The sequence below is a fragment of the Coturnix japonica genome, chromosome 8 (assembly GCF_054131305.1).
Source record: "Coturnix japonica strain WE chromosome 8, WE-NBRP24, whole genome shotgun sequence".
Lineage (NCBI taxonomy): Eukaryota > Metazoa > Chordata > Aves > Galliformes > Phasianidae > Coturnix > Coturnix japonica.
In genome coordinates, this window is record NC_140670.1 from 15,724,639 (window position 1) to 15,747,837 (window position 23,199).

Here is a 23,199-nt window from a genome sequence, read left to right on the forward strand (position 1 = left end):
ACATATAGAATGCAGTTAAACACAGGACTTGATGTGTCTACCATGCCTCTGGTCACCAACCCCCACAGTCACCGGGAAATGATGAAGCCAACACACTGGCCTGAATTCAATGGATTGAAAGTTCACCATCTGAGAACACTGCCTGTTGGTTACACCAGAAACCAACAGCATACTAGACAAAAGATAATGTGGGCAACTGCTAAAGCATGGGGGCTACCCATACAACTATCTGACATGGCCCAGGAATATCGAGATTGTGATGCTTGCTTGAAGATGAGACCGAGATCATTGCCTGAAACAACAGCCCATATTGCTAGTGAACTTCCATCAACCATCGCTTGAATTAAATCAATGTATATTGCAATGGGGAATTGTATAAGCATCACGTTGGATCTCTGTAATGAGATTGGTTCATGCTGGTGGAGTGTATGGGGAAACTATTAATCACAGCCTGAACCTCTGATTAACCATCTGAGGCAAATGACAGGTCAGCTGTGGGAGCACGGGTGAAGTCAGGGAGCGGAGCCTGACTATTTAAGATCACAGATCCCATTTAAGGGCTGACCACCACTAAGGTAGCATCTCTTTCTGCAGATTGCCCCTGTGTGGAGTTCTTGTGGCAAGTCTCACCATTGGCAAGCATCCATCTTGTCTGAAGGCTACAGCATTGGTGAGTCTCTTCCTCATATATCCTCTGGCTATCCATTCACTTTGTTATTACAACTATACATTTGTATAATTACAATTATTTGTATAATTACAACTATACACAAGTTAATTATTAAAGAGTCAGAGTAGTGCCTAAACAAAACAAAGGGAACACGTTTTTACTACCAAACTCAACCTACCTTTTCAAATCATCGAAAACATCTGGCAACAGGAAGTTAAGCAATGACCAAAGCTCTGCCAAGTTGTTTTGCAAGGGGGTACCAGTCAACAGCAGTTTGTTGTCTGCATTAAACCGTTTCAGTTCTCTGATAAGACGACAGTTCATATTTTTAATCCTGTGACCTTCATCTACTATCAGATACTTCCAGAAGTAGCTCTGCAAAAGAAGAACGAACATTTCAGTAAATCTTAGCTTACTCCATCAGAATGTGCCAATGAACATTTGGTGTTATTTCCCATTTTTCCAGACTTGAACAGCAGAATCCAAGCAATTAATGCTTCACAGTGACTACACATAGGAAATTCTGGTGATTACAGTGAAATTGTAAAGAGTTCTCATTGCCAGAACAACTGCTCCAATGTTAAAATCACAATATTTCCACAGTAAGTACAACTTTTCTCCAAGTCTCTACACTCCATCATCTACACAAATATAATAAAAGGAAGCTGCAATATACAAACTGCAGCTGTAAATGCTGTAATTATCTGTGTACTTCATGTTTTAGGTAGCATTCTCTCTGAATTACTACTTAAGCATAAAAAATATCCATAGTCACCAACGAAACAGATGAATGCCAACATAGCTGCTACTGTATGACACTAAACAGGCAGCATGCAGGGTTTTTTTTGTCCTGATGAACGTATACTCAAAAGCATTACTGATGAAACATTCCACCTATCATCAGATTTTTGTGAGAAAATAAGTACCTGCAAGGCATTTCTGTCCCGCATTGCAATTTCAAAGGAAGTAATGACCACAGGATGGATTTTCAGTGATCCTTGTCGCCCGTGAATTTTACGAACCAGTTTACGACGTTCCTGCTGAGCTCCATGATACAGCATTAGAGGAATCTGAAGAAATAAAAGACTTCAACATCAGGTAAATTAAGCTTATTTAAAGCTGTAAGCCCAAACAGAGATAGTTGTTGAGATAATTAACTTGCTTATAAGGTGGCTGTAAATACATAGCAAGCCACAGCATAGTTTGTAGTAACTATGTAAACTGCCATAATTAAATGATGATCTATATGAAATTTCACTACTAAAAATTACAATGAGGATTCAGAAATTTGCTCTTTTAGACCCAAGTTAAAAATAATAACAATAATTTTTTAAAATGGAAGAAAAACTTTCATGTTTTTACCTCTGGAGTAAATCTCTTGAATTCAGACATCCAATTTGGAAGAGTAGACAAAGGGCCACACACTAAGAAGGGTCCAGGGACTCCTCGCTCCACCATGAGTGCTATTGTTGCAATACACTGGATTGTCTTCCCCAGCCCCATCTCATCAGCTAAAATGCCATTGATACCATTTTCCCAAAGCATCTGCACACACAAAGAAAGACATTAGCACACAATAACCATCAAGTCTTAGGAACAATAGACATTTGTAGGAATGTAGCACCAGCTGAAATTCTCTACTAACCACATCAGATAAGTAAAATTTCTCCATGGTAAGAATAAATACAAGCATCCTGTAAATATATAAAGTCTATTAAATACCTGAGTAGGTATTTAATAGGTATTTGTACTAAGTATTAGACTAGGTATTTAGACTAGTTAAGTCTATTAAATGCCTGACTAGGAGGCAAAAAAATCCAAACAACCAAACAATCCCACAACAAAGCAGTCTTATCTTTTCAAGTAGCTCCTACAGGAACGCTTTCAGTGTAGTAGAATACTTGAGCAATGCAGCCAGCTGTTTTTGCAGAAGTGCAAACACAGCCTATTTTGAAAACTGAAAGAGCTATCTCTCGCAAGAGAACAGAAAGGAAGACACAGAAGTGTCCTTTAGCTGCTCAATCTATTATACATGAAGAAAGTCATAAGTGAGGGAATGGAACAAAATGGGAGCTGTTTATTCCTCCAGACAAGATAGTCTAGTGGTAATCATGTGTGAGATGAGTCAAAGCCTATTAGAACAAGATACATGTGCTTGTTGGAAGAATTAAAGAAAACCCAGGAGAAATATTAAATCAGAAGCAGAAAGTTAGTCCTAATTTGATCTGATAATAAAAAAGCAAAGTTGTCCTCATTTGGCTTCCAAGGAAAAACTGGGAGGAAAAAAAATAAATGCATGGGCTTTTTTATTATTATTATTATTGCATGTTTCTCCTGCATTTGATTTCAAATATTGAAGACAAAACATTTTTAAACCATCATGTTAATACTACTAGTTAAGCGTTCAAATTGCAGAGAGAATTGAAAACTGTCACTTGTGTCAGGCCTGTGAGGTGGTTGAGTCTAAAGACCTAAGGGCTACTCATGTCCTTGACAGAGGAAAACCAGTAAGGTCTCCCCTCAAGTTAAGTATGAATAGACTTTCATAAAGCACTTCAAAGGAGAGGCTGAAAAAACAGTTGAGTTGAAAAATAGATGGAGAAGAAAAATTAAAGCCTCATGAAATCTTTACAAACCCAAATATCCTCCCCAGACTTTAAATTCATATCTACAGAATTAACAACTGTTAATAACATCAGATTCCCATATAATCAAAAACAAACACACAAAAAGAAACAACAAGGAACTTTCCTTCCTCATCTTTCCTGTATCAACTATAATCAGACTTTTCATTTCTCTTTCTCTGTTTCAGTTCCCAGTTGGTAACAAACGCATTTTTGTAAACGGCTGCTCCATACCCTTAGCCACTCCATGCCTTCCACTTGGTACCACCTCATGACACCTCCAGTAAAAATCTTTGGCTGCTGAAAAGGCACTGGTTGTCCGTTAAATTTCCGCACTGGATCAAGGAATTGCTTGGCACTGTGTCGTACAGCTTGACACAATCTATCCTTAATGACACTATTTGAGTCCCCATTTTTCTGCAGGTCTTCTGGACACAGGTTGTCAGCAGAGCTTTCATCCTATAGAGGAATGTTCAAGGAATAAGTGACAAGTAGAATGCATTAATAAAGCCCAGCTAAGATGAATTTCTACCAGATGCTACAACTGTGGTAAGTCTGTGCTAGTCTGTTACAGTGTACTGAAGCAAAACAGCCCCTGACACAAAGGTTTGTTTTTAGTAACTGTCAACTGAACTGTAGAATCTATTTTAAGGGTTGATGTCACCATAAAAGCAGACGTATCCATGCAAAATCTCAGTACCTTATAGGCAGTACTCTTTACTACTTTGGAGAAGTGACAGCACAGGACTTAAACAGCGAGCAAAGATTTACCTACAGGAAAAGTTTAAAAAGCCCGCCCTCCCTCCTTTCAGGCTCTAAATGTTTAAACTGTAGTAATGTTTGCCAACTTACCTGATTTTCCACTTTACTTTTTTTTGCCACAGATAAGATTTCCTGGGAAAAAACCAAAAAACCTTATACTTAAACCTTATACTTAAGTACTTCTAAATCTGAAAGGCTACAACAATTTGTATTCCAAAAGATCTTTTAATTCAAGAATCTGGACATACTTTAAATAAATTTCCATACATTATAATTAATCCATCATTGACTCTAAACAAGGCCACCCGTCAGCAAATTTCAATTACAAGAGAACTGGAAATTCAACTGGAAGATGTATTCTCTTCTCATCTACCTCTCCAAAGACTTTAAGATAAGTATTTTGATTCTATAGGTCTGCTTGTTAAGAAGGTATTTGCTAGAATAAATATCTTACAGACTACTGTTGGCTGTTAGTCAGCCTCTGATGGCAATGAATAAGGATGCATTGCTACAAAACACAGATGTCAGTGATCATCACATCACTTAAAATTATGCTACAGGAGTTCAAACAAATCCATTGACAGATATGGCCTACCTCTTTGGACATAATTTCTGAAATGTTGTATGTTCCGTCATCTCTCCCTCTCTTCTTCTTTGTAGCTGTAACATAAGATTTGAGTTTATACAACACAGTAAATTTTGAAGGAACTAAAAAACACTGGTACTGACAAAACAAAGACTCTTTTTTTTAAAACTTTTACCAGTTACCTGATTTATCTTCTTTCCCATCAGCTGGATTTTGACCCTAGAAAATAAACACAGGAAGAGTTTCATAATCTATCTCAACACAAAAGAATATGGCATCAGACTCAAGCCGTTATTTTTGAAAGCTTTTTGAAACACGATTACTATTTTAAGAAACAGCAAAAGCAGGTAAGCACCAGACTTTTTCATCCTTGCTTTCATATGCCAGCACTTAGGCTCTCGGTTGACCAAGTTAAGTAATCACTCTTTAACAAAATACCAGAATTCAAGACAAATCTATTCCACTCCCTTTAATAAAAATTAGTCAAAGTCTCCTTAGTAAGACAGTCTATACTATGTGATTTTTTTTAAGTGCAGTTTAAACAGTTTTATCACAGCTAAATACCACGCTATATTAGAATCATGGAATCACAAGGGTTGGTAAAATCTTTAAGATCATGCAGTCCAACTGTCCACTTGTCATCAAAACTTTCCACTAAACCATGTCCCTCAGTACAACATCAAAATGTTTCTTTAACAACTCCAGAGATAGTGATTCTGTCTGTGGGCAGCCCATTCCAGTGCCTGACCGCCCTCTCAGAGAATTATAATTTCCCAGTGTCCAACCTGAATCTCCCCTGATACAACTTTAGGCCATTCCCTCTGATCCTATCACTAGTAATGCAGGAGAAGAGGATGATCCATGGACCTCAGCCCAGCAATCCAGCCTGTCCAGGTCCCTCTGTAGGGCCTTCTTTCTACCAAGCAGATGGACTATTTCTGTCATTTTGGTGTCATCTGCAAACTTATTGAGAATGCCCTCATCTAGATCATCAATAAAGATACTGAACAGGACAGGCCCCAGCAAAATCATTGACTAAATCTTATATCTTTAGAAGTTTTTATAAATAGATGTATCTTCAAATTAAATACTGGGCAAGTCTAACTTCTTTACCTTGACTAAAAGATCCAAATTGATATGGCAGTTTAACAGACTTTAATTAGAGAAAAGTTACATAAAACAGCTGGCTAATCTTACCTTGGCAGATTTTAACATCATCTCCCTCTTCTTTTCTAATTTCTCTTTCCTTTTCTGTTCCTAAAAAGACAAAGATAATTCTTAAATAACACCTACAAAGAACTATCCATTACAGAAATAACAGATGCAAATTACATTGGTAATCCAGATTTCTGGGTATTCTATAACTTGTTTTTGCAGTCTCAACGCAAGCTTCTATTCTGACAGTGACATTGTATAAAAAAAAAAATCATGAAATAAAACTTAGGTGAGAAAGTGCAACTGCTCTGAATTATGTGTCAGTCACTGCTCTAAACACTTTCAAATACAGTAATTTAGACAGACTCCAAAGAAAGACATTCCCAATTGCAATCTCCTTCAAGAGATCACATTTACTACGTTAAGTATTTGATGTACACAGCTCCTCTTCAACTTTCACATGTTACCACTTGTGTTCATTGTAGAACAGAAAGCAATGCAAGTATCCTACAGTGCCTTTAAGGAAGAATTATTTTCATATCTTGATGAATCTAAGATTTTTTTTTTAAATGTTATCTACTATTTTTACTTGCTGAAAGCAAAAGAACCCCGGGGAAAAAAATATATATAGAACCTTGCTAATTATAAGATGAAGTAATGAAAGACTTAATATTAAAAAGACACTCTATCAATGCAGTAACCATGAATTCAAGCTGACAGGAGAAGCTAGAGGATTATTTTAGAAAGGAGCTTTAAGCACTTGCCAGTGCCACTTTTCTGAGCAAGTCATTAACCTGCACCTTCTCCTGAGATTCCTCCTTCCTCTAAAGCTCAAACTCTCACAAGTCTGTACATACAGGGACAGTTAATAAAACTGAGACAAAGCCAGATGTGAACTTAGCCCGTAGATTAAGACAACAAAAATATCAAATTGATTTATGGAAGTTTGAGACAGCTTGGCCTCAGCAGGTCACTGTAATTTATACATTTGTATTTCAGTAGCATCCTGAAAACAAGCCTCATCCTCAACCATCAGTAAAAAACACAAATAGGCTGCACAATTTCTATCTGTCAATTCCTTTTATTCTTCTGTTAATCCTCCTTCCAGGTTTTCTAGCTTCCTTCAAACTTTGTTTCTTATTTGAAGTACTGATTCCCTCCTCCTATCCATCAGGAGAATTTTAAAAACAACAGTGCTACCCTTTATGTTGTGATCATATCTCACCACTTTCCAGTTTGATTTATCTCTATATTTCAAGGACAAACTCAGAATATAAAGCACCACCTCATCCTTGGGCAGTACCTCCTGTACATTTATACATAATTATTGCAAATCCAACAGTATTTTCACCTTAATTCCAAACACTAGATGGCAATGTTGGAAATATCCTCAATAAATTTTGGTCAGGACGGTATCTCTGATAAAAAGTAGTTTTTATTCGCGATTGCAATGGCGGGCGCCCTGATTGCAGAAGCGCACCTATGGACGTGTTGTTACAGTTTTTATACTTTTTCTCCCATATGTTTTCCCCTCCTGTTTCCCCTTTGATTGGGTATTCCAGGTTACAGTTTTACTCGAGATTTGCATTACATTCCGACATTTGTTGATTCCCGCGTTATCTTGTGATAGTCAGTCGCCATTCCGCTGGTTTTGTTTCCAAGGTGTCTCGGTACTCTTATTGATATGTTGATTTCCTTCAAAGCTTCTTTCATTCTGTCCCAGACGCCGTCGTTAAACAAAAAGCCTGGGGGGGTGATTCCAGTTCTTCCCATATCTCTCCAGGCCCATCCTTAGGTATGGCATGACTTGTAGGTTTTACAGTGTATACAACAAAAACGTTAAATCATATATTATTGCTAGTTTATACGGTTATATTGTTATTTTAACTTATCCTCTTTGGATCTTTTATCACTCAGGTCCTATTTGTCCAGCACCGAAAAGTAGTTTTATTTCAGATAGCTGGACAGACAGGAGCTGCGGTCTTTATAACTATGATTTTTACCTAATAACTACAAATTTCTTCACTTATATATTCATATTTTGTTCTAAATGCAGAAACAACATTTGATTCCCACAAAACTCAGAATATAAAGCACCACCTCATCCTTGGGCAGTACCTCCTGTACATTTATACATAATTATTGCAAATCCAACAGTATTTTCACCTTAATTCCAAATACTAGATGGTAAGAAAACCAAACAGATGGCAGCTCGTCTTAAAGAATCCCAGTCGCAGACAAGAATACACCTACCTCCAGTTGCTGCTGCTCCATTTTAGTTAGCAGGAACTTGGAATAAATGTTGCTTTTCTCAAGCAGGTGTTGAAGCCTCTTGTAGCGCATTTCACTTGACTCCCTGTCCCACGCACTGCGAGCCTGGCCAATACAGAGACATCATGTATTTATACACCAAGTATTTATACACGCCTCCAAGGTAATGCTTGTAAGATAATGAAAGATTCTCTTACAGATTGATTCCATTTGTCTCATACATACACAAGCACTCTCTTTCAGTCATTATACATCCACAGTTTGTGGGTGTGTCAATCCACATCTCCCTTTCTCTCTACAAAGTGCTCAGAGATTAATATAATTGAGGGTTGCATTCACTCGTGTATGTAAACAGAGCTCTGGGTATATTTGTTTCCAGTGCAGCAGGACAAAGCATTCAAGGGCTTAAACGTGTCTAATTTCCAACTTACAGATTTAGAGTAAAAAGGTCATTTAAGTTTATTCACAGCTCACAAGACCTGGGAGAAAAACAATAACTTTGCAAAATTCAGCAAACAGTTTCCTAAACCATATGCACAAAGGTACAGCTCTCCATTATCAGCAAGCTATCTGAACAGCCTAATCATAAATGCCTAAACTGCTAATGCCTACGTTACAGTGGCCAAGTGAATTTCCAGTATGAAAACAGTAACTTATTTTGCTTCGCTTTTTAAATTCACGTGTTTAAACTGCTACTCTCTTCTGAAAGTGGCACCTGTTGAATTGATTCCATACAGCAATTAGAAGCCTACATAACATCTTTAAAACCGAGGTCAAGACCTCCTCCAGAGTAAAAAAAGCATTCACCCAAAACTGCTGGTTAGATTGAGATGTCAAACACGTCTAAATTAGCATCTCCAAGAAAAACCAGAGGGAAGGCAAGCAGCAGAGCCTCGGGAGATCCTTATCTATGCCACAGCCTTCAGAAGGAACACTGGGGGAAGGGCACACTAGGACACAAAAACAAGAGAATTTCCTGCAACTAAATGGATTCACAAGTAGCCTATTTGCAGATATAAGCTGACTGATGGGGTAAACTGCAAGACAAAAAAGCTGTCCGGTAGAAATGCTGCCTTAAACATTCCCAAAGCGATGCTTCAAATCACTAAGCAGCTATCTCTGTGCTTTTAACGACAGGAAGATCCATTTCTCCGTGTCATTTGGAGCTTAGATGGCTTTCCTGCGATTCTCCATAAAGTTTTTATTCGCTTCTGCTCTCCTTCAGACAAAGCACCTGAGCCCAGGAGGACCGACCCTTGATGTCAATGCCAAAAGATAACATAAGTGAAACTAAGCTACTTTGTTCATTGAATTGCCAACACTTTTATTTATTTTGCTGGAGTTGAATAGTTTACTCCCACTAATTACTTCCTTCAACCCATTTTTTCCCTTGAAAAAAAAAACAGACAACCCAAAGACGACAAACAGCACCAAATCAAAAGAGTTCTTTTGATCTTTCCAGGGTAGGCATCACTTTGTCCTTTGACTCAGCCTCAAGCTACAGGGCTGCTTTTTGTACCCATTATACCGACCAGGCTACACACTAGATGCAAGTGTGTACATACAGCTGGAAACAGGGTCCAAAGAAGTGATAGGCAATGAAACCCCCCCCAAAAAAAACAGAAGCTGAAGAGTATTAGCTGTCCCAGGACGCAGGGATAAACAACAGGGACAATCTCTCTGGTCCAAACACCCTTAATATCAGCATTTGAAACACACACAGCAAGGGGATAAGGAAACACAGGGATGGTTGTTCACAATGCGGGATGTGAAGCTCCTTAGGACGTGTTTCCGAAGGCAAAGCCCCCATTCATCCCATTCATCCCCCCGCACCTTCTCCATCATCTGCCGCTCCTTCTCCAGCCCCGCCGCCTCCAGCTGCTCCTCCTCAGCCAGCATGGCCGGCGTGATCACCACCTCCTGCTCGCCCATCTCGGTTCCCGGCGGCTCTGCAACGACCATACACGCTGTTACCCGCCGTGCCCGGCTCCTTTCTCTCTGTCCCCCCCTCCTCCCTCCTCTCACCGCCGCCGCTCTCCCCGTTCGGTGCCGGCATATGGCGACACACTCCGCCCGGCTCCTACCGCCTTCCGCGCGCACCCAACGCCGAGCTGCTCCCGCGCGGGACGCCGCCTCGCGAGACCAAAAACCGCGCGCTAGCCCGAGTCTCGCGAGAGGAAGCGTCTGTCTCGCGAGACGGCTCAGCGCTCCTCTCCTATGGCGGAGTGGGGCTGAGGCTGGGTTGGGTCCTGGCAGGTGATAGGTGTTTCCCCGCCCCATTCCCAGGTCCTGCTGTTCCAAGCCGTGCAGTCTTAGCTTGTGGAACTGGATGTTGTAATGTGCTTCATGGCAAAGCAATACTGGGAAGAATGTTACTAACAGCCGGTGATGTTATTTTATTGACGCCGTGGTAACAAAATGCAGCCTTGAATAACTTTTTAACACCAATGTAGTATTAAAAGGCAGGTGCTCCTAAGCTGGAGCTGCCTTGCCTTCAGACTGCAGCTACATACACATACTATATACATACACATATATACATACATACACAAGCTATACAAGTATACATATGCATACTTAAGCTACATTATACTTCTGAGTACAACCATATCGCTTCCAATAAGTTCTTTACATACTTCTCCACCCCTCTGCACTTGTGTCCTGAGTCTCTCTTGCTGGTCCCAATGACCCCTTCCAATAGTTTTCTTCCACTGCCCATTGGTAACCTCTTCCCTCAAGCACATACATTGGCAGGGATAACTCGTTTTTCCTCTTATAGCTCCTGACCGCAATGTTCTTGTATCTTAACGACACGTCTGTTGAGGCAGCAATATCAGGTTGCCTTGTAAATCTCACTTGGTTTGGGCTTTGCGGTTATAATTCTTTCTCGCTTTCACTCAGTCTCAAGACATCAAAGCAAATAAGCAAAGAAAACTTATTTTTTAAAGGTACCTTTAGCTCTGTGAGATTCTAAGCAGTTTCCAAAGTACTTCGTGGTGACCCGGATGTCAGCACCAGTTTCAGGCAGGAAGGAAAGGTGAAGGTGTCACTAAGCTTCAGAAGCACTTAAGAAAATGAAACTGCAAAGATTTTGGTTGGAAAGTATATGTTAATAACTCTGCTTCTTTAAATATATATATACAAATAAAAAGTAAAAATTAAAGCCTGTCCTTGTTTCATCCATTTCCTGCTCAGCCCAGCACCATGGTGGGGCCATGATCATTCCCCTTTTGCAGGGAGAGATTGCATTATCCTGTCAAACCCTTACCATCCTTCCCACCACTGCCATATCTGTGTTACCCCTAACCCAAGAATCCTGGCTGTGGGATGCAGCATGACAGTGCTTTTAGCTTCTAGAAAAGTATTTTCCTTTGTACGTGTGATTTTTCTGTGTTCAACTGGTCATTACATAGAGCTGAAATACTGTTTTCCCTGTTGGTCAGCAGAAATAAATGACAAACTGGTAGTTTATCAGCCTTTTCTTTGGTGACATTTGGATATCCTATAACCACAGAACTTTATGCAGTGAAGGACTCTTTGAAAAGTATATATTTCAAAAATCTGTCCCAGGAAAATGGTACAAAGTCAGTCAGTTAAGCCTGGAGACTGATGGACACACACCGTGGCCTGTTTTGAACATCCCAGAGGCAGACACTTACCAGGGAATATGCAGAAGATTCATGTCCAGCCTTGCAGAGGAGGGTACTTACCCTGGCTTAGCACACGAGTGGGGTGATGACAATAAACATTCCTCTCCAGATGCAGCTATCATCATGGAACGAGTTAGTGCTGCTGATCATCGCTCCCCTTCAACCACTTCTGAGACTGACGTTTTAATATTAGATTTTAATGGTCTGACCTGACAAGGTGAGTAAGGGAATACTGTATAGTTGAAATAATACAAATATAATTGGTATTACAAAGTAAATGAATAGCCAGAGGGTATCTAAGAAAAGACTCACCAAAGCTGAGGCCTTCAGTCAAGATGGATGCTCACCAATGTTGATGTTCACCACAAAAATTCCACACAAGAGCAATCTCCAGAAAGAGATGCTACCTTAGTGATGGTCAGCCCTTAAATGGGATCTAGGAGAGGTAGAGTCGAGCTCCACCCCTTCCAGGACCACAGCCAGATTACCTTCACCTGTGCTCTTGCAGCTGACTCATTGCTTGCCTCAGATGGTTAATCAGAGGTCCAGGCTGTGATCAACAGTTTCTCTCACAAATACTTATGTAAAATATTCATGGGATAGATTCTTAGGGTTGGGAATAGGGCCACTTCAGTCAGCAAAGGATGTTAAATGGGCAGACTTGGTTGCATCTTCCCTAAGTGCAGCAGGATCCAGAAGATGGTGCATCTCTGTGGCATATATTTAGTTTCACTGTTCAGTCCAAGCAAACAGCTTATAACATGTAAATTCTATCCAGAAATGTCTTTTTTTCGCACTAGGCAGTGACTTGTTACTGCAGTGCAGATAGTTGCTGGTCTGTCACCCTTTGTTTTGGAAGATGAAAGTCCCTCATAACACCTGGACATTTGTACAGCATAATGCAAGGTGCAGAGAAAGCTGAACCTAGAGGCACAGAGGGGGCTGGGGGAAATTACAGTGTAAGAGAGTAGATAAGAGTTAGAAAAAAAATGCAGATTGTAAACAAAGAAGGTTCTGTTCTCAGGTCAGCCAAGTGGTTGCTTGAAGTCACAGTAACTCTGGGCTGTCACCTTTGAAATTTACTTGTCGCTCTGGTATGCAACACAGGAATGTGTGTTGTTTCATCATGCTCTGTGCCTACACAGGTTTCCTAATGAATTTATTCCAGGTCTGCCTTGTACTAACTGCCCTGACTGCTGAAGGGGCAAATCAGAACCTGGGACTTGAAATAAACTAGTTTTCTCTAGGTGACAAAAGTGAGAAATATAGCCAGGATATTTGTCTCACTCAATTACAATATACATGCAAGGCTTCCTGCTCCCGAACACGAGAGTCTTCAAAGCCTGTGGAGCCCACATAGTGGCAGATAGCAGCAGCTTCCCTGATGTTTGCTCAATAACCTTCTTTTTTTTTTTTTTTTTTATTTTCTTGAGAATTAGTGCTGCTAAAATGCATCAGCATCCAAGGCATCTTGCTTTTGCTCTTCCTGACAGAAGTAACCCGCGCTATCTGTCTAAAAGAGATACTGTAGCAGAAGTCTCTCTTTCCATCCATATGCACAGCCTTTAGGTGGTCAAAAGTTTCAGAGGTCGTCAGGATTAGAAGATTAGGAAGTTTAACTGAATCTCCTCTAACTTAAACATTCAGCTGGGAGACGTGCAGGAAGAAAGCTCTACGATGAGCCAGGGCTCAGATGTTAACCGGTGCACTATACATACAGTAACACTAGATGGCTGCACAGACTCTGAAAAGCTGTTCTTGCCTTTAGGCTCAATACTGTAGCTTATGGGTTTGAAACATAGGAGGCAAAATGTGTTGATCAGCAAAGAAGGAACATGTTTGTGTGCCAGCCCCTCTGTGTAAGTAAGCAGTCAGATCCTCCTCCGAGCTGGCAGCCAGGGCTGCATGGTATGGCAGGCAGCTGATGGCTGAACTGAAATGTCCCACCAAATACAATGCTGGCATAAAGAAGCCTTCCTCCAGATTTGTTCCATCTCCATCAGCAGGAACTGAACTGCATGTGAAGCAGCTCCTGAGGCCCATTTCCAATGTAGCTTTTCAAGTAACCTGAAATCCCTGTAACTGTTGAGAAAAGAGTGGGGTGTGCAAAGTGAGGTAGAAACCTCTTTGGGCAGCCAGCTTTAATAAGCTGCATTTGTTTGTATACAAAGACACCTAAAAACACTACCCACCATTCTGTAAAGGAACATCCCAGGTTTTCTAGCTCCTGCTGCAGCACACAGTCCAGACAAGCCAGAGCAGGATTAAGGTTGTTGGGGATAAGGACTGATAGTATAACACAGCACGAAAGCAGCTTTCTTGGAGGCTAGGAAATGTACTCAGAAAGTTTCTGCAGAACTGGACAAAAAAGCCATTGCATACATCTAATTAGCACAGTCAGCAATTAACCTGTTATTTGAATACAGACCTTCTATTCATATATTGCTTGAAAGATTGTTTGTGTTCACTACAATTAGGCCTGGGTGTTACAGCACTTTCATTTGTAACTGAACATATGACACCTTCTAAGAAATGGTGGTTTTATCCAGCCCATCACCTGGTCCAAATCATTCAAGTGTAAGCTCTGCCAGCAATGCATTTCCTCACTTACCTTCAGGTAACTGTAATAAATTCCTCTCTGGTTTCTCTGACCATAACTGCTTGCCTCTGTAATGATTTGTGGCTGTGCATCCAGACAGGCACCAACTTCATTCACAATGGTATGAGAAGCAGACCTCATCCTGATAACCTTCTGCTCCAAAACTCCAGGCTGCTCTGATTTGATGTGAACACAGATGGAGATCAGAGCTTATGGCTGGATCCAAACCCTGGCATGCATCCAACTCAGTTGGTCCCTAAACAATTTTGCTGCTTTTAGCTACCAGAAATGAAACATTACAGGTGAGGGACAGCAAAGAAGAGTTGCTGTGCTGCAGCTTGCTGCTAGTGAAGCCTGGGGTCACTCTATGGCTGTTTGCAGCCTGTGGTCCACAGGGGTTTTGCTGTTCCTAAGGGATTAGGATAAGAGATCACAGGGTACAACTTTGCCCTTGTTGCACAGAAACACACAGAGGTGTGGGTTCAGAGAGAGTCCTCACCTACATTCATACACGCCAGTCTCCTGCTTCTCCTTTCAGTCCGAGCCAGCTCCGATCAGGAATGATTACATTTTTGAGCTGTCACATGAGACAATGACCTCTAATTCCCAGTGAAATACTCCTCTTGTGAAATGTTTGCTGTCAGGCAAAGGAGGAACACAAACATCTGTAAGCAAAATGTACCAAACGTGCAGGTCAAGAACTTACTACGCATGAGCACAGTAAGGAGGCACACATGTACAGGCAAAAACCACCACATAAAGCATATGAGAATGTGTTCCAAGCATCATCCATCTGTAGGAAGTAACCAGTTCCTACTTTTGTGGCTTTTGATCACTGTAATTCAGCCCCAGTACAAGACAGCTGGTTTGCATGAGATGATCAGTCTTACTCTTTTGCAACTTCTTCAGAAGTGGGTTAGCTTACAAGCCTCATTATCAGGAAAATGTTCTCTACCCATTTAATTGCCATTAGAAATTCCAGGAAATGCTGCACTAGCAAGAACGTGGTTTAACACTGTAGTAAGGAAGGTCAGATTCCTATTCACATCACCCCTTTAATGCCACAACTATGGTGGAAAGGGATCTTGAGTAAAGGGAATTTGCTATCTCAATTGAAATCCCATTCCATCCGATTCTTCCCTGCTCAGTTTTTCAGTTACTCAGGAGGGACTTGCACCCTGTAGGAGCACACTGTCTACAGCAGGCAGAGAAATAAGCAGACTCAGAGTCTCCAGCCAGCTTAGTTCACCGGGTGCCAGAGCTGTGGGATCAGAGAGCCACAAATGGCTCCCTGTAACCTGGGTGGGGTGCAGAGCCCTACCTATATTGTATACTTTTAGCATATCTTTAGAGAAGTGAAACTCCCTTCTCTTGCACTCACCAGAGCACAAAGGAATTTTGAATCCTACAGAAGGCACGCCAAAAATCAAATTTCTTGCCAGCAGTGAAGAAAATGAGGAATGTGATGTAGCTGGTCTGCTGGGCTCAAAGGGGGAGATTACTAATTACCATCAAGGGAGGATGACCGTAGAGGAAAAGTCAGCATCTCTGGGTATTTTGTTTTACCTCCCTTCATTTCTTTCTTATTTTAAAATGAATTTTAAGGGATTATTTACAGTAGAGTCCCCTCTGCATGCTTTGGCATCTCATTCCATCCTCTCTGCCAGCATTCAGAAGCAAGACTAGAAGACAGAATCTTCCCTAAAAACAAACCAAGGCACGAAGTGGTACAGGAGTAGCTGTAGGTGAGGCCTTGGAGTGGGACTCACATGGCCACCAAATCATGGTGGTTCCAAACTTCTGGCAAAATTCTCAGGATTGCACCCTGGAGATTTTCTGAACCTCTAGAGTCCGCTGTTCATACAAGCTTCTGCTTTGATCCAGTTGGACTGCACAGCACAAGAATGCATGACTCAATATAAGAGGATGAGCAAAGGACAAGCCACGATAAGCAGCAGTCCAACAACACCCTTCTTTCTTAACACCCACATTACATAGTGCACTACAGTACAGTGCATACTATACATGCAGACAACACAGGATAAGCTACAGGCCCTACAGTGATGGAGATATTGCCCTTTGGTTTGAATGGAAACCTTGAGTTTTCAGGCAGTTACAATTAATAAGGATTTTATAGCATTCACCGAATAACAGAGATATTAATGTTCGCATCCAGACCAAATTCCACCTCAGACCACCTCCTGCCCATTTTCTTTAATAATGTTACGACAAGATCTACATAATCTCCAAAGCATTCCATATAGGAAATAGGAAGCACTATACAGATGTGAAAGCTAATGTTTTCACGCTTTGTTTTAGGAAAGAGAAGACACAGAACCCACTGAGCTTCTCTCTGTGGGATTTATACTGTGGTCTTGATCCCGAATAACAGAAAAATAGCAATTTTCCTTGGAAGGAAGTTTTTTTAGGTGGTTTTGATAAATTTATCCACAGCTGGCCTCTCTTGTATGAACGGAACCCTCTCTTTAGCCTCTGTGCTGGCTACATCAGCAGAGTACCCACAAGGACATATAGATGCATCGAGAAGAAGAGTGTGATGTTTGTTAGGTAAGAGATGGTCCACTAAAGGTGAACTCACTCCTCCATAGCATCCTAAAGTGCTGTGCCATGTAATACGGGTACTCAGGGCTAGCACTGACCTATATCTCTTAAGCACAAAAAATTGGACCTAATGCCTAAGAAGGAATAAACAGGAGCTGCAAACAATAGAGATGCTACCATGCAAGCCATATCGATCACTTGCTTCAGTGGTTTGCACACGTAGAAACAATATAGAATCAGTAAATCTGGTTTGCAGCAAAAAGCCAAAGAAATCTGAGAATTGTAGACTAACATATTTAGGTGCCAGACAGGAGGGCTTAGGACATATTGTACAGACTATTTGTAAAGACACGTTCTCAGTGTTCTGAGTCCGTAAATAATGTTTGCTAAAAGGTATTAGGTGCCTTTCCCAAGGGCTGTCAGAAAAAAAAGAAAGAACCAGACCAGAAGGAGCTTAGGCACATTCCAGTTTGGGGAGGAGAAAGAGGTTGCAGAGACATCTCTAGCAGACTTATCATAGTACCTGTATGATATGTTTGCCTTTTCTTACCCAGAAGGCAGGCGCTGGTGAAATATGATTCCTTGCTCTGACAACAGTGGGGTTTGAATGCTATATGGATACAAACAGCACTCTCTTCTGTTTGAGCCACTCTGACAAGGTGTCTTGAGCCGGACTGACAGCAGCCAGAGGGGTTTCTGGCAGCTGCTCATATCCCAGGGAAGTGACAGGTACATGAACTCATCACACCAGACCCTGGAGAAAAGCAGAAAGAACAAGGAAAGTGTTTGGATCTGTGAAAACAAATCTTGTTCCATCCTTATTTACAAAGTTGATCCAGGCCAAAGCATCACCTCCTCAACCCACATAAAAATCACTACACACAGAGCACAGAATGTCTGCCAGCATCCCTGTTGTGTTCCTGTACAGATCTTGAAGCACTCAGAAATAAATGGATCATGATAATAAAGAAAAGTCATCTTTGCCTTACCATCATATGCTCAGTAACTCCCACGAAAACTTAAGAAACTCCCCGCTTCTTCCCCAGACGCCTATGCCTCAGCCCCAGGCTCAGTTACCCCTTTAATCTTGGTGCAGGAGATCCAAGATCAAAGCTGGTGAGACATGGTTTCATTGCAGCTGTTCCCAGCACCATTCCTGGAATTTGGACAGTTTTCATTCCTCGGCTATGGGATAGACAGTTCTGATACCTCGGTGTCAGCTCCCGGATTTGGCACAAATTAAGAACTGGAGTCTGCCTCCTGAAAACTCCTCTGCTCTGTGGAAGCACCCTGGGGGGCTACATGGTTAAATGGTACTTGCCCCATGGGTAGCAATATTTCAGTGCCGAAGGGAAAGATTCCTATGCAATCATGGGTCCTCTGAAATGGAAGGTGTTTTGTAACTGTCTGCTATATTATCCCTACAAGAGGGGGAAGAGAACTGAAAATATCTAACATTTACTGGAAAAAAACACAAGACCAGCCTTGCATTTAATCAAAACATTTTGTTTTGTTCCACTCATAATCATTTCCATCCAATGAACAAATATTTTTGCAATGAAAATGACAGTTCCCTTCCATGGACAAAAACATAAGAATTCACATCAACTGCCCTACAATGCCACAGTGAAGGTGACATATTTTTAATGATATGTTGGAATTTTCTTTACTTCTATTCCAACATTTCTGTACTAAAGTCATCAATTTAGGATTAACAATCCATTGTACTCAGTGCTGGAGGGTTTTGTTAGGGTGGTGGTGGGAAAACTAACCACTTGTGGGAAAAAAGCTGAAGTAACACTTCATCTTACCCTGAAGTCCATGAGAACGTGACTGAAAATGCCCACAGCACTCTGAATGGAGCAGATGAATACCAACCTGAATGCCTGGGGGAGTTACTTGTGTTGCCAGCTATGCTGATACCATGCCGTTTTATTGGAAACACTACTTTTCGAAGAAGGAAACAGAAAAAAATCCTTGTACAGGACTTGCTCACACTTGAAAAACAATCACAGAGTTGGGGCAATGAAGCACAGCTATCTCTGTTTTAGTTTACAGTAGCTCTTCATGACAGCCAAAGGCTCTATGTACATTTTCTGTTATTATCACATGTCCCTGAAGTGTTAGGTACAGTTAATTGAGCCTCCTGCAACACCCAGCTCCTCCCTAACCATCTGTCTGCCTTCAGTACCAGAGCTCTGATTTCCCCAGAAAAACGAACAAACAAACAAAGGAAATAACCATAAAGACACCCTCTGCAAAACTACTGGTGAAACAAGACTTGGCATTTTCATATACCAGGATATCCCTCCTTCCTTCAACCCCCAGTTCTCAGGCAGCTGCCAGTGATCACAGTTGTGCTTTCCTGGCCAGAAGAGGTCTGCCATTTTCTCCCATATCAGCCAATTTCCAAGTGAAAAGGGCGATGTAATAGATGGGCATCGCCTCTTGCTTTGATGTGATTCTTTACGCAAGACCACCGCATGGCTTCCTGCACCATCTCCGTGTAAACACACCTTCCCAGTACTCTCTGCACCTCACCCAACCATCCAAACAGGCACATTTTTGTGCCCTCCAGCAACAGGTATACAGAGGAGGAGTCCGCCTCTGCCAACTGTGGTTAATACTAATGAATGCAGACTCCTCGCAATGTTCTCCTCCAGCTCACAAGATCAGCACTGCAATCACACATATCTCTTACACTGGCACATCATATTACCCAAGATCAAAATAACTCACTGAAATGCAGCTGAAGTACAAAAAGAATTCATTGCCTTTTGTGGAGTGATGTGGCAGCGTTGGTGCCTCCTGGAAAAGCAGAAGTTACTGTTAGAAATGGAAGAAAGACCCAGTTACCTAGCTAGCAATTTGTACTGCCTCTCAGAACAGCATGGCATCAGGGGACCCCATATTACATTGACTTACACCCTTATTAGTACATTCTGTAGCATTGCTGGTGTGTGTGGTGGTGATGGGAAAGCACAACTGGTTTGGGGAAAAGGAGGGGGATTTTGAAGAACTATAGGCTATTTGAAGAGCCAGAAACTTTTCAAACCACCTAGAACACTGCCTGGGAAGCAATACTGCAAAGATCAGGTCAGTCTGCTGGCTGGCTGAAGTGAGAACAGCTCTGCAATGCTCTGCTTTGCAGGTGGCAGCACTCCAAGGGAGGGGAGGTTACTCCTTCTTGTGAGGAGAAACTGAGGTGGCCTCAGCACACGTGGTAGGGCAGATCATCCGAATATCAGGATGAAATCACAACTTTTTTTCTGAGATATCCAGACCTGCTGGTACCAAACTTCTCATTACTCATCAAGCTCCGCCTTGTTCTCCCTTTGGGTACTGCTGACATTGTGAAATCTTTCCTCACCACAATTCTTTCCACTCAGAATTTTCTGTGCCAGCAATGAAGACTGGTCAGGAAGGCCAGGAAATGGACAGACCATAATCCTTCTAGTGCTTACAGCTAAATGTATGGTGGCTTGCATGAAAGTGAGAGTTAAAACTGAGCAGTTGGTCCAAACTGTTTAGGATGTACACCAAAGCATCCCTTAAGAACTCAGGAGAATCAGAACTAGGTGATTTGAACTACAGCTACCTAGCCTTGACTGTCATACTTCCCCCTGTCTTGCTCCCCCATGGCTTTAAACATAGCCTTTTTCTCCTAGAGCCTTCTCAAGGTGTTTCTGAGCTACTAAATCCTAATTTGATTTAAAACACAGTAAAATTCCAGCTGTTCAGATAGAGAGCTTTAGTCAAGTTCATGCTTCATATGTTCACCTGATTGTTTGCTCGCATGCGTGGGGGGGTAAGAATTGAGTTACAGACACACTTGTACAATTGAATCACGACAGATTTCCTCTAATAATCTTTTTTCCTTAATTCTGAAGGTTGTGACCTATTGCGGGCTGGAATTTACACAGCCATAAAGGTTAAGGCTAGGATGTATATTAGTTTGTAGAATATACTGACCGCTGAGAGAGGTTAGCATATGAAGAGAGAGGCCAGGGAGGTTCAGAGTTAAGGAATATTTCTATTACAAGTGAACAAACAAGTAATGCTACCTGTAAGTCTTGCTGATAAGAATGTGCAGACGCTTGGGCTAATGCTGGAGCCAGAAATGTTACACCAGCTCTGACAGAGCCTTGGCCTCCGGCAGCACTGAGATGCTCAGTACAGCTCAAACTGCTTCCCCACTGTCACAGCAAAACCACGTGCCGTGCCCTGAGCTTTCCTGTGCCATGGCATCACGCTCCTCCACCTGTATGACTCAAGTAACATCACTATAAGAGGTACCAATCCTCCCCTTAAAACACCCATTACCCAAAGCAGCACAAGGACACCAATTAAGTTACTGCAGATGTGAGAACGACCCAGAGGAAAAGTAAATAGCTTTGAAGACCTTCCTAAAAAACAAGAGCTCACTCTTAACAAACAAGGCACAGTCCCACAGACCTGTATTGCCTGCACAGGAACTTCCACTGCAACTTGTGTATGTCTACCAGCTTTCATTGTTTGGACCACAACACCTACAAATAGCAACACCACTTATTATTTCTGAGGTTGCTGGTGCCCAGGGCAAATGGCTGCTGACAACACACTGTCCTCCGCTTGACATTGGGGCCCTGCAGCATCCATGCGAGGAACTGGGACACCCTCAGCAGAGCAACTCCCTGCTGACTCAGCTGGTGGACCCAGCACTGCCTGCATGACAGGTGCACTGAGAGGCAGTGGAATGGGGCACTCCTGGCCTCCTGCACTCTATCCTTTTCTCACATTACTCCTTTCCCCTCCTTCACCCTGTCCTTCCTCAGCCTTATCTCATCACTGTTCCTTGCACTGCCCTCCTCTCAGCCTGTCCCAAATCTTGCAACCCACACTGGCTCTGTCCCAGAGCTTCCAGGCCCCTTGCTCACATCTCTCACACAGGGAACAGGGTGTGGAAGCTCTACCCTCCCTCTCATCTCCCACAGCTCTGAATACTGCCTACGCTGTCTATCCACCTTTGCTATGCAAAGCACTACATAACCCTCCCTGCTTCTTGATGCTATCTATTTACCATAACTCAGTTTCCATAAACTCTCCTTCATTTATCCCTCACCAAAGCACCCTTATCTTATCTCGCAAACCTGACTTGACACCAGGCAGTTTGGTGTTTATATGAAAAAGGGTTCAGCTTTCACAACAGTTCAGCAGCCACAAGCAGAGCAAGATCTTCAGAAACTGCCTCAGCCTGCATTTTGGAGTACTAAAATGAGCAGCCAACTCTTTCTAGAGGGCTCTTCATGTGCTTTGAAAACACAACTTTAAACATCCCCAAAACTGTTAGATGTGGAGCCTTTGTCGAAAAATCAGACTCCAGGCAGATGCCTGCTGAAGCCAAGTGTACCTGAGGTCTGCTCTGCAGCCCTTTGCAGTATGCCCTTGTTTCCTGCTGCCTTCTGAGCCTGTACAAATATCCGCTATCAGGTCAAATGCAAGCCTGTCCCTCACTCACTTCTGATTTTGACAGGTTGGAACGTGACTGATGTGGTTTGCAATACTGTATTGCATCTTTGCCTTTTTCTTTATAATAAAACTAACTCTGGAGGAAGAAAACAGTGACTGCAACTCACTGACATTCAAAGCTGGGTCACCTGGAGGTCAGTATTTACTCCCCCCCCCCCCTTTTTTTTCTTCTGTTAAGAACACTGCCAACAACTCTTCATGAGGCACCAAAGAAAGCAAGCTGTCCTTATGCAAATACAAAAATACATATGCCAATTATTTGTACCTGGCATGGGAGGGTGAAAGTCTTATTAACTCCTTAGTTCAGTTGTATTGACTTTAAATGAAGGATTGTTGCACAGTGACTGTTCTGTTGTACAACAATGTTGTGACATCAGTCCTTCATCCTATGAGTTGTGGAGCACCGCAGGGTCATGAAGTGACGCATCACAAGACTCCTGTTATTTCAGGATACGGAAATATCTCTCAAGAGCTGCATATAGACTGTGGATTCATCATGAGCCAACATGGACATTTCTGTCTGAACAACAATCTTATATTAGTAAAATAGGGAAGTCTGCAGTGGAACATCTGGCTGTCTCCGTTCATCCAACTCTAAACAAGAATACAAAGAGAAGCAGAGTTTTATAGACAAAAGCACATGTAGCACTGTTAAGATAAAAATCACAAAAGACACAGTCCCAGATTCCTGAAAGTCCTTGATTTCATTTCATTTCTTTCACTGCATTTAGTTCAGATCTGAACAGAAAAGACAGCTCCAGCATTTCCCCTTTGGAGAAGAGCCCTGCTTTGGGGTTTGCTTAAAAAGGAAA

The 23,199-nt window shown here is 41.8% G+C and overlaps 1 protein-coding gene across 11 annotated transcripts in view; it reads right to left on the minus strand.

Annotated features, from left to right (window-relative positions):
* Positions 1-22,903, minus strand: part of HELLS (helicase, lymphoid specific) — a 35,372-nt gene extending 12,469 nt beyond the window's left edge. For 2 of the 11 annotated variants that reach the window (XM_085554416.1, XM_015866561.2), the window contains exons 1-13: positions 12,031-12,166; positions 11,779-11,927; positions 11,021-11,148; positions 9,902-10,017; positions 8,051-8,173; positions 5,840-5,899; positions 4,825-4,861; positions 4,652-4,716; positions 4,147-4,188; positions 3,529-3,753; positions 2,033-2,215; positions 1,597-1,740; positions 849-1,045 (exon numbers count right to left, since the gene is read on the minus strand). In XM_085554416.1, coding sequence (XP_085410542.1) covers positions 849-1,045; positions 1,597-1,740; positions 2,033-2,215; positions 3,529-3,753; positions 4,147-4,188; positions 4,652-4,716; positions 4,825-4,861; positions 5,840-5,899; positions 8,051-8,173; positions 9,902-10,000 — 1,175 coding nt within the window. In that variant the 5' untranslated portion in view covers positions 10,001-10,017; positions 11,021-11,148; positions 11,779-11,927; positions 12,031-12,166. Of the gene's footprint in view, positions 1-848; positions 1,046-1,596; positions 1,741-2,032; positions 2,216-3,528; positions 3,754-4,146; positions 4,189-4,651; positions 4,717-4,824; positions 4,862-5,839; positions 5,900-7,306; positions 7,604-8,050; positions 8,174-9,901; positions 10,018-10,093; positions 10,197-11,020; positions 11,149-11,778; positions 11,928-12,030; positions 12,167-14,329; positions 14,727-14,820; positions 14,955-17,429; positions 17,634-19,618; positions 19,688-22,652 lie in introns of those variants that run through there. The other 9 variants (XM_015866556.2, XM_015866554.2, XM_015866559.2 and 6 more) reach the window with 7 other exon arrangements.
* Between the last annotated feature and the right edge of the window lie 296 nt (positions 22,904-23,199).